The sequence below is a fragment of the Anneissia japonica genome, unplaced genomic scaffold (genome assembly GCF_011630105.1).
Source record: "Anneissia japonica isolate Jap-2015-1 unplaced genomic scaffold, ASM1163010v1 scaffold466_len1169948_cov191, whole genome shotgun sequence".
NCBI classification, from domain to species: domain Eukaryota; kingdom Metazoa; phylum Echinodermata; class Crinoidea; order Comatulida; family Comatulidae; genus Anneissia; species Anneissia japonica.
Genome location: NW_022689540.1, coordinates 854,968 through 873,051, shown reverse-complemented (window position 1 = coordinate 873,051; position 18,084 = coordinate 854,968). Strand labels below are relative to the sequence as shown.

The 18,084-nt window shown below is 31.2% G+C and overlaps 1 protein-coding gene across 8 annotated transcripts in view; it reads left to right on the top strand.

Moving 5' to 3' along the window:
- LOC117125324 (band 4.1-like protein 5) overlaps positions 1-17,109 on the top strand; it is a 58,684-nt gene extending 41,575 nt beyond the window's left edge. For 3 of the 8 annotated variants that reach the window (XM_033271831.1, XM_033271807.1, XM_033271793.1), the window contains exons 14-19: positions 2,974-3,268; positions 6,655-6,732; positions 7,355-7,556; positions 8,474-8,821; positions 12,083-12,121; positions 13,619-17,109. In XM_033271831.1, the coding sequence (XP_033127722.1) occupies positions 2,974-3,268; positions 6,655-6,732; positions 7,355-7,556; positions 8,474-8,821; positions 12,083-12,121; positions 13,619-13,822 (1,166 nt within the window). In that variant the 3' untranslated portion in view covers positions 13,823-17,109. The remainder of the gene's footprint in view (positions 1-2,973; positions 3,269-6,654; positions 6,733-7,354; positions 7,557-8,473; positions 8,822-12,082; positions 12,122-13,618) is intronic. The other 5 variants (XM_033271814.1, XM_033271799.1, XM_033271840.1 and 2 more) reach the window with 5 other exon arrangements.
- The last annotated feature ends 975 nt before the right edge of the window (positions 17,110-18,084 follow it).

The window sequence follows — 18,084 nt, the reverse complement described above, 5'->3', positions numbered from 1 at the left end:
ATAAATATAATATAGTATAGAAATTATATACTAATAAATATTTACTTTAAAATTCTAATATAATTAGATATTATCATTTAATATATTCTAACATTTAGAGCCATGCAGTTAATTACATAAAGGTTGTATAATGCAATGGCATTGCTGTACACCAATCATTGCCCTATGAATATAGCATGCTGATCATACAGCTGCAGTATATAACCTTGTAGCCATTAATACTACATTGTATAGTGCTACATACTACATACTACATACATCAGGCTTTCTTCATTACATTTTTGTTATAACCCTTTTATACCTCACACTTTCTACTTGGTGGTTGTTCTCCAGACAATTCCACGAGTCCAAGATTCTGAATACGCTAATGAAGTACTCTTTGAACCTTTGTTGATTTGCATGTTAGCTATCATGTATATGCATATCTTGTTAAATGTTACCGTGATTGGATGTTAGATTTCATTGTTCTAAGTTTGTTGTTAGCATGCATGGTTTTATATATTCTAGTTCTAGTGTGGTTTTTATGAAATTCAGTTTATATGGGTACTTATAGATACTGCAGACATACAAACAGATGCATTAAACACACTCTCATGCTATGTCTTCACTGTTTATGTGACATTTATCTTTACAGGTATTTGTCATATAAAACCTAATAATGTGGACATAATTTACACATTCAGATATCCTGATGCACCAAAGCAACAAAACATATACAATTGAAATATTTATCCATGCTTACATTTACATATGCACATACTGCAAATAGGTATCCCAAGATATTTAGATGCAGATATATGTATAATACATAGATACACTCCAAATTTTCATGCAGATACACACATGCATCTGATAGATTACATTGACACATATACACCTGTATAGCGGAACAAACCTTCCTGCATACACCCTCCTTGCCCATCCCATTTCTTATACACATGTACACCTGTAGAGAGATACAAAACTCCCTACAGACACACATAACCATCTCATTAATTATACACATGTACACTTGTATGGGAAACAAACATCCCTATAGACACCATAAATGCATCCATGCAGATACAAACCTTCCTATAGACACACATAGGTATCTCATTACTTATACACATGTACACCTGTATGGGAAACAAACCTTCCTATAGACACCATCCATGCTGATGCAACCCTTCCTACAGACACCCTTCATAAATCCATGCAAATGCACACCTCACACATATACACTTTTGTATGGCAACACACCCTCTACATACACTACACCAATCTCGCATACACTTCACATTTCCACCCATTATTATACTGTTTATCCTTCTATTCTTGATCCCAGGTAAAGGTATCAATGGTGCATTCATGAGGCCCAAACCTTTGTCCAGATTATCAAATGTTCTTTGACAAAAAAACTGTTGTATGCCCATATATAGGCATTATGTGCCTATATATGGTCATGATGTGATGTCATCATGACCATATTTAGGCATGTCACATGTTTTTGTCAAATGAAAACTTGACAGTCTGAACAGGGCTTAAAAAAAAGCTGAAATTTGATCACCGACTAAAGCTTCATCCAAATGTTACAAATGCCTGCAAAATAAACACACAACTGTAATTGTAGGATGCACAGCTGTAAAGCAAAACTGATTACGCTGACACTTAATATAACTAATAGAGAATGCCACGCATTGCAAATGTTGGAAAACAAATATAGATACGAATGCTAAATTAATTAGCAACTAAACACTCCAACAAATGTTGCAAAATTCATAAAGTGCTTAAGCCATTCTGCGCCATGTAAAACATTGCTTCAACAATCAGATATTAACTTTGGTTATCTACAGACCGTGCGTGTCCTTTAGTAGTTAGCCATCTACATTCATCTTGCCCGTTATCATCCACATTAAATGTCATTCATAATAGAATTTTCATATTGTCCAAAACTTATTGACAGTTCCAAAACATCTAATTTTTTATTCATATTTAAAAGGTTGAAATAATATTTGTCATTTGACCTTTTTCAGTGCTGTAATTTGTCAAATTGGTTTATTTGCAGTACAGTGCATGTCAAATTCTAGATATATTCCAAATTATTACTTATATTTTTTAATTATATTGGCTCCTATAAAAATGATAATTTCATTTTCGTGTAATTTGAAAACTAATTCGATAGTATGTTTTGGAATTTGTCTCCTCGTATGAACATTACTTCTTCACATGTGAAGTCAATGCCTAAGGTACTATAAAAAGGACACCAGTATTTTTATAAAAAAGCGGTAAACAAAATTCAGAAGGGGTAAAACAAACAAGGATGAAAACAATGACGAACTGAATCCTGCCTGTGTTCAAAATACAAGGGTAAACAGCAACCAGCATGGGTGAAATATCTCAGAGGGGTGGATAGATGTGGGTAACAAACCAAACTACAGGGGATAGAGTTTTGCAAGGGCTAACCATAAACCTTTATTGGGAAAATATAGGAATGAGTTTTTTGTAAAGGGTTTTGATTTTAAGGTTTTTTATTACATTGAAATGATTTAGAAATGTTTATGTTAAGCTGCAAAGAATTTTTAGTTTGTGATTTTGCATGTTGCAAAAATTCCAAACAAATAGCCTGCAAGCACAATCATTTTGTTCTTGTGTAGCTTCAATTTACTTTGTTACTGGAATGGTATGCATACATTCTTAAATAAATTAGTGGGTTTTTTTCATTATCATTTTGTTAAAAATTACTGTAATATTTAGTTCAAGGCTTATTTATCTCATTGAATTTGTAGTAGAGTAAGTGCTTTATAAGGCTTGTTGTTATTCATATATTATTACTATTGTTAAAATTATTAATTTTTTTCTTATAATTATTAATATTATCTAATGGTATTGTTAGTAGTATATTTTTTTCATTGGTAATTATAATACAGTACTACTAAAGTTATTTTTTGAATTCTTTACCACATATAATCATTTAATTAAATCAATTTTTAGGTATAGAGGAACAAAATGCTGCTCGTTTGAAAGGTCTGGAAGATGCGCCGTGTACAATCAGACCGAGAGTCAATGGGTCATCAATTCCAAATAACAATCGGCAAACCAAGCCATACCCAAGTGCAAACTTGGCCGCAGTTCAAATAACGAACAATTTACAGAAGGAATCGTACACAGACTCACAAAAGAACACAATGCCAACGAAAGATAACGATAAGTTCCAACAAGGACAGTTTCAACTTTTGAGTGCACCTACAGCAAAAGAGGGTACAGAGGAGGAAGCTGTTAACTTCAGGTATTTATTTATAATGACAGCACTGTAGTTGTAGAAGCTAACATATATGTATATAAATTTAACAGAGCACGTTTAGGTGTTAGAGGGCAGCATTGCCACCCTTTTGATGTTAGTAGTACATAGATGTGATAATTTTATTTTTAAATTGTAATTGAATAATTAACTTTTCTATACCTTAATTAATCAAATAAGGCCTTTCTTGCATAAGCACCGCTCTAAATAGGTGCACCACCAGTGATGGTTTTTTGGGTTTTTTTTAATCAGCGCTGCTCTTGAATATGCATTTAGAGATATGATGTGTTAATATGCAAAATGTTGTGGCACTTAATCAAGAGTTGTATATACCTTGATATCTTCGTAAGGTGGTCAGCCCACCATCTCTGAAGAGTTTGAAGACTTTAGAGACGAACGAGCTAGCAATAAGTTCATGATAGATTTAAGCTAAAGTAACATCAACATTGCAACAAGACTTGTTGGCCAGTACAACACATTGTATTATATCAACAGTCCAATAATTTGTCTTAAGCACCATTCTTGAATAAACGCTTCTTTTGATGAAGTGCCACAGTGAAACCTCTAAAATTTTTATAAACCTCGTAGATCATATTTAGTTATTTATGGTACTAATAGAGGCTTTTTAAGGAAAAGATGGTAAATAACTATAGCACTTTTGTAGCAAAACTTAAAAAAACACTGGCTTTTCAGCACATAGAATGTAAATCGGATGCTGTTTGGTAATTATTCTTTATTTACAACTTTTGAAATGGTTACTAAGGTGTCAATCAAACCAAACTATTGACCAATCCAATTGAAGTATGCATTGTTAGGACCACCCATATATGTCTAAGTTTGCACTTATAGGACCTATATATTTTTCTTAATACTTGTACTATAAGCCTTTAGAAAGTGTTGTATTACAATTATTTGTAATTATAGTAATGATAAATATGATTAATAATATTATTAGTAATGATATAAAATATAACGTCCATGCTTGTACGACCCCCCCCCCCCCCCCCCCACACACACATACAATTTTATTGTGGCTACTGGCTCTCTGGTATGACGATCAATCGTCTACAGAAGCTAGTATCCAATTATTCCAACTGATCACTAATATGTAAGAAAAGAACCCATGAAAAAGAATATTGTCCGTTGTTTTTTTGTTTTTTTTTATCATAAGGAATTCTTATTAAATAAGTAAATCCAAAAGATCTATGGGCAAAATAATATGCTTGGGAAATGCGCATTAGTGATCCTACCATTACCCAAACATTCTTTATGCTACTTGATTTTACTTTCATATTTTATGAATGATAATGATTTCTACAATTTGAAGTGAATAACTGTGTACTAAGGACGTGCTGTGGTCAATGATAATTTAACTGTTGACATGTTTTTCTTTCCCACAATTCACATTTGACCTGATTCGCCTTTCAATGCCAAATTCATGGTACGTAAAAGTCTACTCAGCTTAACACTATTTTCACTTTTTTTTTCATTTTACAAGCTGTAGTGTTTGCTGTGTGTTCTTCATCTATGCTTTTGGCCTTGGGACCTTTAAATCTGGTAGTTTACCCCCTTCCTTCTAGTTTAAACTTATTCATGGATGCAACAACTGCATATGTATTGATTTTATATTCCTTTACTGACAAATAAAATTTAGTATATGAAATGAAATAATATATATATAAACTAGTACCTTAATGATATTAACATAGTATTGATATATATTTGGAGCTAATGTTTATGCTAATTTTGGAAAGATCGCAAAGGTTTGCACAAATATTCCATCTGGAAAATGCTAATTATTAATCGGTACCAGTGTTGGCATAGATAGTTTAAATATATAAATAATAAGTTGATAGTGGCAGATAACTACTTAAATTAAAAATATTTATTATTTTATCTAACAAAAAATAATGATATTTTTCAGTGTACTAGTATATTAGTAACCAAGTGGCATTAACAGAAGTTACATTTTTTAATTTAGTATAATATTTTATTTTTAGACCTATATTATATTCTGCATTTTTGATAATTGGTAACTTTAACTAGCATGTCTGCTGCCCCAACATACTAAATACTGATTGATTTTAAACGTTTTATTTTTCTATATAAAAATGAAACTACCATAAATTGAGGAAAATAAATTGTTGCTGAAAAGATTTAAATTTTAAGAAATTCATCAAATACATTATAGTATCATCATCTTTTACTTTTATTTTTTATTAATTATTACACATTGATAATTTTTAAAATAGTAATAATAACAAAAAAAAATCTATATAAATTTTGTTTAAATGAATTATAATATTTGTAATACTCATGCTAATATATAATGGATAATCAAAATCTGCAAAATTAATATTTCTAATTTTCCAATATCAGAAATCACTATTCATCATATACCACTTTTGCATGCTAGGGTATAATTATTTGATTCTGCCTTTTTTTCTTTTTTTTTGTACACCTATATTTATTTTTTTTCCCAGACTCATAATTAATTGGGAATTTATTTTTTCTTAAATATTATTGAGGGTGGAAGCATTTACATGTAATTTTTTTACCTTGAAAACCAGCGCTTCTATTTTAATTGTGCCATCTACAAAGAAAATGCTGAAATTCCTATAAAATAAAATAATAAATGGCCAAAATTAAATATGAAATTATGTTGTTAACATCATAGGTAAATTTAGCAATTAATTATTTGTAAATTTAATTTTCGAGGGATTACTAACAAGGTGCAATTGCCATTTGCATTTTGAAGCAGGATAATTTCACCCAATATATTTTAAAACTTGTGCATAATATAACAAGTTCATAGTTAGTGCTTATGTGGATAATCTTCATTCTGCTCAACATCGGTACATACATCAGAATTCAATATTTTTGTTTTCATCACTTTATCAAAAGCTTTTAGTGGGTGCTTGGTATATGTTCCTTCTTTTTTCATATAGTTATATAGCATTTGCTTTCCTATTGTTGAATAAATCTCCATTTTTCATCTTATGGCTTTGATTCTTTTAGTTTTTGTGATTTTGTGATTATATTTAGTTTACATTTTTTTAATTTTTAGCCATATTTTAAAGCCTCCCAAATGTATTGTACATGTTATGTGAAATAATTTTATTTAAGTTGGGACTATATTTTTCTTGAATGTACAAAGCTATGATGTTAATGTTCTTTTATCCATTAAGTATACCAATGATTCTCATTGAAAATAATTTTTTTTTTATACATCAGTATCAAATGAAATAGCATAAATGTACAGTACTACTGTAAATTCTATTTTTCAATTAAGAATATGTTTTTATTGAAAATGCAAGGAATACTGTTAATCAGAACTGTGAATTTGATGTTCTTTTTTTCTATGTTCTTTTCAGACGTACCGCTTCTCTTCCACCGCAATCTAGTGACAACTCTTTAAAGGTTATGAAAAATGCAAGCAGCTGGCAGAATATGTAAGTATCAACATTACCCATTACTGATTATGTAATCAAGTTTACCAACCCATGGCTATATGCTCCTCCTTTAAATTGGCTTTTCTAAATGGTTATATCATGGTTTATACTACATAGTTTATGTAACATTTGTGTTTTTTACGGAATGGGGTTATTGGCCCCCATGTCGAATGCCCAATCTGGAAATTGGCATCTAGCTCTGAAATCTTCCTGGCATGTTTGAACTTACCAGGGGTAGAAAAACCCCTGCTGATATAGCTTCCAGGGTTAAACAAGATACTCAAACCTACCCGCCACGGCAAAGTAGCAGCACAAATATCACAGTGATCATGAGAGTCTCCTGGAAATTAGAACACCCCCCCAATATTTGCACGTGCTTAAGATTTAACTGAGTTGCGCAATTTTCACTGGATTTTCCAGTTTGGTAAAAACCAGCCTGGTCAATCTTGTTGGCTACGCATTGCTTGGTTAAACTACCCAAGTGTCACAGGTAAGTTAATAAATGTGAGGTAATTTGGACATTTTTCAGTAAACTAACCAGTGTCACCAGTTAGTTTTAATGGAAAAAATCCTGTGATTTTTGAAAATAGTGTAATTATAAAGCCATTTTTCTTCTGTATAGACAATCCCAGTCATCCCCAATAGAAGTGAATGGGACAACAAATATGAGTGGTACGCAAGCTGTGAACATGAAGGCAGATGCACCAGTAAACATCCATGCACGCCGTACCGGCAGCTCGGAGCTTCTCACTGTAAATATTAGCCGGGGACAGGCACCACGAAGTAACGGCATGAATCCCCCTGTTGCACCAAAACCTACACGTGTGAGTTTTTGAGCATGAAATTTATTTTGTGCATCTAGAAAACGTTGTTTCATAATTGATAATTTAGAGGATATTAATAAAATACAGGCTGAGGCTGATTATCAACCTAACAATTTGTAGAACCACTCTATGCACTTTTAGTCTACTTTAGTGTTGATTTATCATCGATAGTTTTAACATAGTTATACATTATCTGCATTTTAATCTCGGAATTTTAATTGCAACAATTGATTGTTATTCTGTTATAGCTGATGCTTTATGTCTTTGCAAGCATAGTACAGTTTCTCAAAATGCAAAGCTCCTACCTTTATCCATTGCCCTCATTCCCTTACCTTTCTCTTTATTATATCATGTTTGTGTAGCATAGGCTGTGGTTTGTTTCCCAATCCTAAAAGGCGCATTATCGCACTGGAAAGCATTTTAGCTAACACAATTATGCAAACTAATGTACTGCATGGATAGAGCTACTAGGTACATGCCATTCAATTCAAAATTTAACAGGTATTTGTTTAAAAGAGACGTGCAAAATTAAATTATAAAATTAAAATCACTAACACATTAATAAGATTAATAAAAAATAATTTAAACCAGAAAAAATACACTTAAGTGCTACATTGTTTTTGTTTTTTATTAAAAAGTAAACAACTTAAAAGTAGAATATTTTAATCAGGAATTATAAAACCAAATCCAACTAATTAAACAGTAACTCTAAAACTTTCCTCAAGATACCCATGGTCCCTGTGATTAATAATAATGTTATAACCTTCCACTTAGCAGAATAATTTTAAGCATACCTCAGTAATGTTTACAAATCGAAAACAGATGAATTCTAACATCATTGCAAAGAAACTTTGTAAAAGGAACTTAACTTTTTTTGTTCTTTCTTTTCCTTGTTCATATTTTTGCCTTCATTATAGCAGGCCGAATCTTCTACTTCCGTCACAAGCCAATCGGCTACCAGCACTGCAACCAATGGCACGCCTACGATTAAAACTAGCAACATCGTCATTGAAACTTGCATTGACGACCCTGTAACCCCCTCATCCGTTCCGGCCCTGGTGAGCGCTTCCAAATTTAGCGGGGTCCCCAATGATTCTCCTATTAAGATCGAGACATCTCTGACAGGTGTCGTCATCACATCTTCAGAATCAGTGCCTGACCTAAGAGGTGTGTCGTCCCCTCCCCCTCCTAGTTCCAGCGACGATGTTGCTAGCCCTTCCAATGGCAGCTGTAAGCCAGAGAGCACTGCCCAATCTTTTGGTTTGGTATGTTTATTTTCGTCTTCGGTTGAGTGAACACTCGCCTTGTTTAATTTTTTTTTTTTTTTGGTTCATCTCTTTTGCATCCTTTTTTTTTTACATTGAAATAGTGTAACTAACAAATGCAAGACAAATCTTAGTAGATCAATCTCAATACATTTGTTGGGATTTATAAATCTTTGAATAAATTACTAGTACCTTTATACTAAATTGTTTTTTTTTTTTTTTTTCTAGAAATGTTCTTTCCCTTCCTTTGAGGCTAATAATATCTTGGATAAATTTAATTCTTTAATACAGTATTTTCTATTAAATTATTTGCCTTTTGGAGGGTTTGTTTTTATAATTTTTACTTTTTAATGTTTACCATGAGATAAGCATCCTTGTACTTGTACTTATTAATGCAGATCAACCTTGATAATGTATAAGCTTTGTCATGCATTTGGATGTTGTTCCTGTTTTTTCTACTTTTATTTTGTTGTTTTTGTTGTTGGTTTCTTCACCTGACTCCATTAACTTGTTTTTCATTGGCTAATTTCCTTCAAATTCATTTCTCTAATATCTAACTTCATGTTCATTCATGATAGCACACATTTACAAACCTAGAAGCCGGTACACCAAACATTCACTTGTGTTAAATGTTGATGTTTTATGCAAATTTCCACCTGTGCTTACAATTGTGTGTATTAAAGCAAAATTCATTCACAGTTTCTTTTGGTTTACTGAAAATTATAAGTAAAAATTAAATTGTGCCATTTAGTTTTTATAACGACCATAAACTTTAAAATAATTTTTAATATTTAATTAACTGCTGTGTTAAATATCAGAATTAACAGATAGTTTGGATATATTTATTTCTCTACCACATTTTACTGAATAAACTAATATATTTATATAATCTATATATTTTTACTAGCAGTTTGTCATTATTAATTGAATAGATTCCCAATAACATTTTGATAGATAACATTAATTTTGAAGTGTTGAAATATATTTAAAACTGTACAGCATTTATTATCCAACTTCTTATAGTAACTTCAAGTAGTTTCTATAGTTTTCGTATAAACTTACTTCAGATTTATCTATTTTGGTGTTGTGCATCTTACTGGCTTGGCTTTCAAAAGATCTACTTATAATATATACTGTATATAGGCCAACTATATATGCTGCCTGCTCTTATTCCATCACATTGCCAATATTTTCCTAATAAAACAAATGTTGTTTGATTGCATGTCTTGATGTTCTTCAAAATAATCTGTTTTAGTTTAATCGAATCGTATATTTTCTCCATGATTGAATATACTGTATTGGCTTTTTTCATTTTGGTTTTTCATTACTTTTTGGCTGTATTTACTTGCATTTGTGTATTGGTAGAAATGTAGTTGTTCTGCATTTAGTTTATCAAGTAGTCCTATACACTATTTAATCATACTATTATTCTACTCTTCTTCTTCCCAATGTTTACTTTTTTTAGACAAAAGTCTAAATAGTAATTACCGTAAATGACCAAATAAGGACTGCAGGAATTATAATTTTTGGCAGCTTCAGAGCATATTTATTTATTTATTTATTTATTGAACATATTTATAAAGGATAACATATCAGAAGGGTGTAATAACCTGTTTTACTCAGCCCACGAATTTCACGTCAGCAATCAGTAATTGCCGACCATATTGCCGAGCCAAAATTGCTACATGACAGCAATTTTTTGCCGACCTAGGCCTAGATTTCTTTGCTTCAAAAACTGCTTGGAAAATCAAAAACTTTGACTGAAACAGGCTCTAGCAGACATTAAATTTCATGTACGTTGTCAAACCATGGAAATTGGTGGTTCACAAAACAGATTTGTTTGTACAATAACTATTTCTAATAGGCATGCAGTACGTACAATTTGTGTACAATCGTCTTGTCTTTCTCACCTAGTTGTTTTGTAGGCTAGGCCTAGGTAGGAATAACGCTAGCCAGCCAAGGCCTACAACATCACCCAATTGAAGCCACGTGGGCCACGTAGATTGTAATGCTTATCTAAATCTATTATTTGTCTTCATTTTACAGTATATTATTATATTTAAAATGTTGTTTATTATCTAAAAACAACAAAATTCAACATCTTGTAGGCCTAATCCTACCATCCGTTTAAACGCAATCATGATCGCATCGTGACTTCACTACTGACAAGTACACTGTACATGCGTGGAAAATCCCTGATAGATCATTCTGGGCATGCGCATGGGCATTTTTGAAGCAGCCTGTGATGATACAATCGTAGCTTTTACGAAAGGGATAATTCCCATGCCAAAGATAAAGATAAAACGAACGCTAAAACGAAATTTATTCAGCGATTTTTCTTATGTAAAACATATGTATTATACTACACTATTAAATTAATACAAGTACAGTACGACCATTCTTTCACAAGAAGTATATTGATTTAATAGAGAAATTAACAAAATCACAATCTATCGATGACGATGTAAGGTCGAGCATTCTGAAAAATTGTTATTTATACTATATAGGCCTAGGTAGTAAAAAATTGCCGAGGCTGCCGACCTCGGAGAATTAAAGGTCGGCAAATTTTTGCCGACCTAATCTTTTCCTAATTTCATGGGCTGTTTACTCATGGTCCTTTTTTGTGATACAAAATTACAATATATAAAAATCAACAAGTTGCATATTAATAAAATTGAAAAGAGACTTAATTACAATTATGATAAAAAGCTTAATATAAAAAATGAAATTCATAGACTTTTGTTAGAATACATCTGAAGAGTTAAAATCACAAGCCTTTATCCAGTATTTATTAGTTAAAATCACGTTTTGTGCAGTACTTATTTTAGAGTGGCCGTTAATTGAGAGGAGCACTTGTCTTCCCTAATTGATCATTTACGGTATTTGTTATCCTAGATGTCAACCAGTTCTGGTGAACAACTCCACTCCCTGTGAAGAGAATTAACTATAAAGCATCTTAAAGATCTCATATAAACAGCATCAACTATTACCCCTTGTTAAATCTATTCCTTTATTGATGATTAAACTAAATTTATAAACATAAGTTTTTAGGAAACTTTTGAAAATGGTGTCCCAAGATAATGTGTATGGTTACTCATAACATTCATATAGTATTCTATAATCTTTTGGTCTCCATATTTTTCTTTTGTTTTTTGCTTGGGTACTTTTTTTTTTTTAAAGATTGTTTCAAAGATTTTATGGAACCAGTGCTTATCCTCGATATTTTCAACTCATTTCTACCTCTTTCTTTACTCTCAACAGATTTTAGCTACTTCTGCGAGTACACCTAATCGTTTAGAAGTAGGTTAACTTGCATATATTCATACCCAATACTCATAATGTGTGTGTAGTGTTTGTGTTGAAGGTGAAAAGGTACTGATATCAGAGTTGGTAGCACTTTTCATTTGGCTATAATATATAATAATGTCCTTAATCCTCTAAAAAAACATTTGTCTTTTATAATATTTTCGAAGTTCCCCATTATCAAATTGTTATTTATTAAGTTAATTCATACAATATACCAGGACATTGATCAATTAAAAATAGGTTTTTGAACATTTATTAATATACTGTATAGCCATTTATGCACACAGTGATTAAATATCCAAACTAATTTTTAATTTGCTACTTGTTTCTTTATTCTTGTATGTTACCAGTGGATTCAACATTTTCTCACTTGTCTTATTGAATAATTTTACTTTAAAATATGTGGGTGAAAGGATTGCACACTGCTGAACAGTTCCAAATGTGGTGATACAAATTTATTTTACTTTATTAAACAGTTCCACTTACTCATACGGTGAAAATGTAAACATCCCAATTTTTTTCATCTTGTGATTGGCTGCCGAGCAGTGTGCATCAGTGAACATAGAACCTCTGTCTAAGCTCTAAGAATAAGCAAATGACAAAAACAACCTTTTTCTTTTTCGCAGACTTTGAAAATCATTATTATGATTTGTTAAACCATAACGACGTGGACTAAAACTACTTCTGATTCCAGTACATTTTCACCTTATTACATTACTTATGTTTTCATTATGAGCATTTAGATATCATAGAAAAATTCCTAAAAGTATTACATTTACATTTATTGTTCATAAACTAAAGCTTTGTCTACACTATAAAAGTTTATGTGACAAAAAATGTGATGTGCCCATATATGGGTACGATGACGTCATATCACATATTAACAAATTGTATCAAAGAAAGTTCAGCTCTATATTCCATCACATTTTATGTGACACTTTTTTTGAGGAAAGTTGACAGTCTAGACAAAGCTTAATTGATTTTAGTTATAAATTTGATAGTAAATTGGAAAATATATTGTAAATGCATGATAATTATAAAGCATTACAATTTGCTTTTTGCCAAAATAAATCTAAGAAATAGTTAGTATATAGATGTTTTAACATATAAAACATTAAAAATACCCAATGGTTGTGTGTGTATGTATATTGACATATGTTGAGCCAGGCATATCAGATACATATATATATATATATATATATATTGCAAGTTATACTTTATATAACTGCAGAAAACAAAATCTTCAGGTCCATAGGGCTATCTTCTTGTCTGGTTTTCTGTAAGATTTGATTACTTGCAACACATAGCATAATAAATTTGAGTGTATCTGCAAATTTAATATAATTTGTTATAATTTAACATTTTTCTCAATTTAACCTACAGAAAACTATTTTTTAAAAAGAAAACAACAATGAAGACTTACATGTTATTAATACAGTTTTATTATTTGAGGTTCAGTTTTTCATATTTCTATCTTTATATTTTATTTAGCAATTGCAGAAAACAAAGAAAGTTAACAGTTCAACTTTACCTGCTGTGACTAGAAAAACGTCTGGCCATGGAACCAGTTTTGCTCCAGCCGTTACCACCAATGTAACGCGGCAGAGATCTGGCAACGGAATTTCTCCATGGCATGTTGAAACCTATCCGGATCAATCAATTCAGACAAGAAGTACAATGACAACAGAACTATAATGAACTTAATTGAGTTGAGTATGGATGATGTTTACCTGGTACAGATACTATTCGCCTGTTACTGAGTCTACATTGTGAAAGCATTCACCTATTATGGAAGCTGTTTACCTATTGTGGAATCTACAGGTATCCCTGTGGTGGAAGCTGTTTACCTGTTGTTGGAGATATTCATATTTGGAGCTGTCGCTTGTGAATTGTTGAAAATACTGATGCTATTTGCAGGCAACAACTTGAGAGAATTTTAGGGTTACAGTGATGGCTATGGAAATATCAGTTGTCTTTAATAACAAGCATCATTTTATCTCAAATATGTATTTAATATCTGCTAGAGGTAGCGTAAATGTCTGGCAGATAAGTTTACTCATGTTATCTTTAAAGACGATATGATAAAATGTATGGTGATTTATAGTCCATTCACTTGTTCCTTGACACTGTGTAAACATTTTGTTTTGCACAGACTAACTAAAAAAAACCTTGCTGTTTTAAATTGTGAATATTTCAGATTTGTACAGTATAAAAGAAACTATTGGTACTACTAATGAACTAAGATGAGCTGCCAGAGGTTCATGCATGTTTTGAGGGAAATAGAATTTTTAAATATGTGAAAGATTTTTGATAAATGGCAAGTAATCACTAATGAATGTTCATTACAAATATATATAACTTATTTTTTTTATTCTGGGTACTTGGTGTAGTGTTGAGGTTTTTTTTTTATGAAAAGGATTTTGCTGACTGATGAAAAAGTATATTTGCACATTGGGTTTGGAAGAGAATATTGAATGAAAAGTTTTATCTACTTTTTTAACTTTTAATTTTAATAATGAACAAACTAATACTTTGACCTTGTAGAAAATCCAGAGCTAATTATTTTTGTTTCAAATTCATCATTTTTAAAAGGGATATTGAAAACCTGTGTTTTTTTTAAAGAAATTTGTGACAAAAAGTCATTGTGAACTGAAGGCTATGTTAAATATTTTTTAAATGTGTAGATGAAAACAATTATCGATTATGTTGTGTTCTTACAGCATTTAAATTTTTTTTTATTGTTTTTTTTAAACAGACCGATTGACTGAAAATCCATTGAAGTTCTTTTTTCTCAGAAATGTAATATTGTATAGTGTGTAATATCTTTGTGTTGGTGAATCTATGTATAATTAATTAAAGCATAATTTTATGGTCCTTTAAATCGAAAGAATATGGTATATAATGTTTGGACCGTGGCTTGTAGCATACTAACATTTAACTATAAAAATTGTTATCTTTAATTTGTTATCTTTATAGTGTTTTAATGTTTTATTTTGACTTGTGAAAGTAAGTAGTTGTCCAATTCAGATCATTTAGCTTTATATCGTCTGCATTTCATATTTTAGCTTCCTTTCCAACATATTTTATTCTTGTTGTAAGTGTTACTGAACTGTTTTATTTAATGACTTAGTTGCTGTATCCAAACATGTATATTTAGTTATTAAGAGTGGTTTTATAAGTGACGGCTATGATTTTGGTTTCATAACTTAATTAAAGACACCATTACCTGATATAAAATTAGTTAATTTTGATTTTAAAAAATACACATAATTCTAGGTGGCTTTATGTAAATAAATATTGCTATTAAATTAAATACCATTCACTTAAAGAAAGAATTTGAAAAATTACAATAAGAAAATGTAAATCAAGTGTTTTGGAAACGTAAAAGAACGGTGAAACATTTTTTAATTCAATTTTAAATATTATAATTATTGGAAACGATAACTGGTTGGTTTTGAAATAAATGATACCACAGAAAATATAGTAACACTACCAAATATTGATCTCAATATATTTTTGGGAGATGAAACATTTGAAATGATGATACTCCATTTTTATTCAACCATCAATAATTTAATTAAAAATACATCTAGTGCTTAAAAATCATTTTATATTGACAATTGTGCAGGTCATTCCACTCAATCCTAACTTTTTATTTCATATTTGTTATTGCATTCTTGAAAATCGGTGTGAAGTTTATCAGTGTATATTTTCACTTAAAAATAATGAGTATGAGCTGATACTGTTATCAATTTTAATTGTTATATATTGATGTCAAATGATTCAAACACTGCTGCACAAAGCTTATACCAATTTTAATAATTATATTTTGATGTCAAAAGATTCATGCACAATTATTCAAAGCTTTTACTAATTTTCAAACATTTTACTGTGTTGGTGTAAAATTAATGTTGAGAAAACCTTTACAGAAGTATTCCAAAGATGAATAATAATGGTACTGTACTTATATTCAGTGCCTTCAAAGTTCACCTTGATAGTGTATAGGTAGGAAACTTGGCTATGACTCCTGGGTACCTAGAAAAGCTGATCCATGGTTGGTTTATTGATTTATTGATTTAATTCAAAACCAGAAGAGAAATGATAGTCATGGGAACATTCATCAGTTGTCATCTGCTCTTTGCAAATATCATAAACTATTAATATTGTACTACTACATGTTGATTGTGATTGCACAGAACCATGAGTTTCAAGTTCAGTTAATTAGATAATTCATGTGCTTATATTTTAAATGTCATCATAGATATGTTACTACTCTTAGGGTTCATTCCTTGGTAAAGATTTTGCCTGCTGATACACTGTATTCTAGTGGCATCTGCCAGTGGCGTATCTAGAATTCTTGAAGTGGGGGTGCTGGGGGGGGCACGCAAAGGTGAAGTGGGGGCTCAATGATCAGTTGAGGGGCGATAACTTGCAAAATAGGTGATTTTAGGTGATTTTTAACTACTTTACCTTGATTTTCGGGGAGGAGGGGGGGGGTGGTGGTGGCCGTGAGTAATTTTTGGAGGGGTATGCACCCCCTGCTCATGCCCTAGATGCGCCGCTGCATCTGCCTCCAGTGCACTAAACACCTGTGTTGTTTAAGATGGTCTTCCCTGTAGATCAGTTACTATATTTTAGTGATGAACAAAACTCACATTATGATCACAAATACCACTCGGTGTATTTAAAACTTTGCATTTTAAATCACCCCTTTTCATTTGGTTATTGTATCTCATTGAACACCAATTTAAGGTAGTTTTTAATCAATGAATTTTAGTGCTTACAGTATATAACTAATGGCTTTGATGTGTCAAACGTCTGTAAAAACACAAAAGATGAGAGAAAAATAGATATATAAATGATGGCTCAGAGTTGTTGGAAACCTAGTCTAAAAGGGAAGGGATTTTGGTTGTAGAATGATCAACATACAAATTATAAATGACTGTATCTGTAATAAAATTAAGTCAATTTGTAACAGGATATATGATTGTAATTTGTATAGTTTTTTTGTGGTTGTAGATTTTATATGATACAAATATGTACAGTACAGTACTCAGAGAAAACCAGCATCGACCATGAAAATAGAAAATGCAACACAAAAAGATGGATTCTATATCGCTGGGAGATTTAACATAACAATTACAGTATTGTTATCATCAAGATAATATACTGTAGATATATCTTTTTATATCTACAGTACTGTATAATATAATATATATACAATAGTATCAAAGATACAGTAAGGTTAAGGTGCAAGTAAACCTTAACATACATACTGAACATGTCTTATTAAATTTTAGTATCGTAATAAATAAATTCTACTTATCATTACATTATTACACTTGTCCTAGTATTGTATCATCGTCATTACCATTTATAACCAGCTTTAAACATTTCTATTCAACAATATGGAATTGAAATATACAAAATAACAAATCAAGCAAGCCAATTAGACACACAAAAATACAAAATTCAACAAATAGCCGAAAAAGTTGAAACAATGGTTTAGCTTTGGCCAACAATCAAAGGGAAATTGTTGAAACTTTGTTCGGTGATGGCTCCAGATATTTGCCTCCTGTGGATTCATTACGGCCTCAATCAGGGTCCGGAATAAAAATTCCAGGTAGGATTCATGGGGAGAGTTTTTATGGCTTAGTATGACCCAGAATTGTGCTCTTGGACCAAAATATTGGGGATTAGCAATCAAAATAACGTTTTGGATAGGCAAATTGATATTTGGAAATTCCACCTGCGTCACCCTGCCTCCTTATTGCTAACAAGTGTCTTCAACATTGTGTGTAGTTTTGTGAAAGTGTTGACGTTTAGCGCTGATAGAATTTCTGTTCATGTTCTTTTTCCTGTTGAGGATGAAAAAAAATACAAAAAATACTTTGTTTTTGATTGACAGCCAAATTAAATATGTATTTGAATAATAGCTTGATAGCTTCGGATATTTT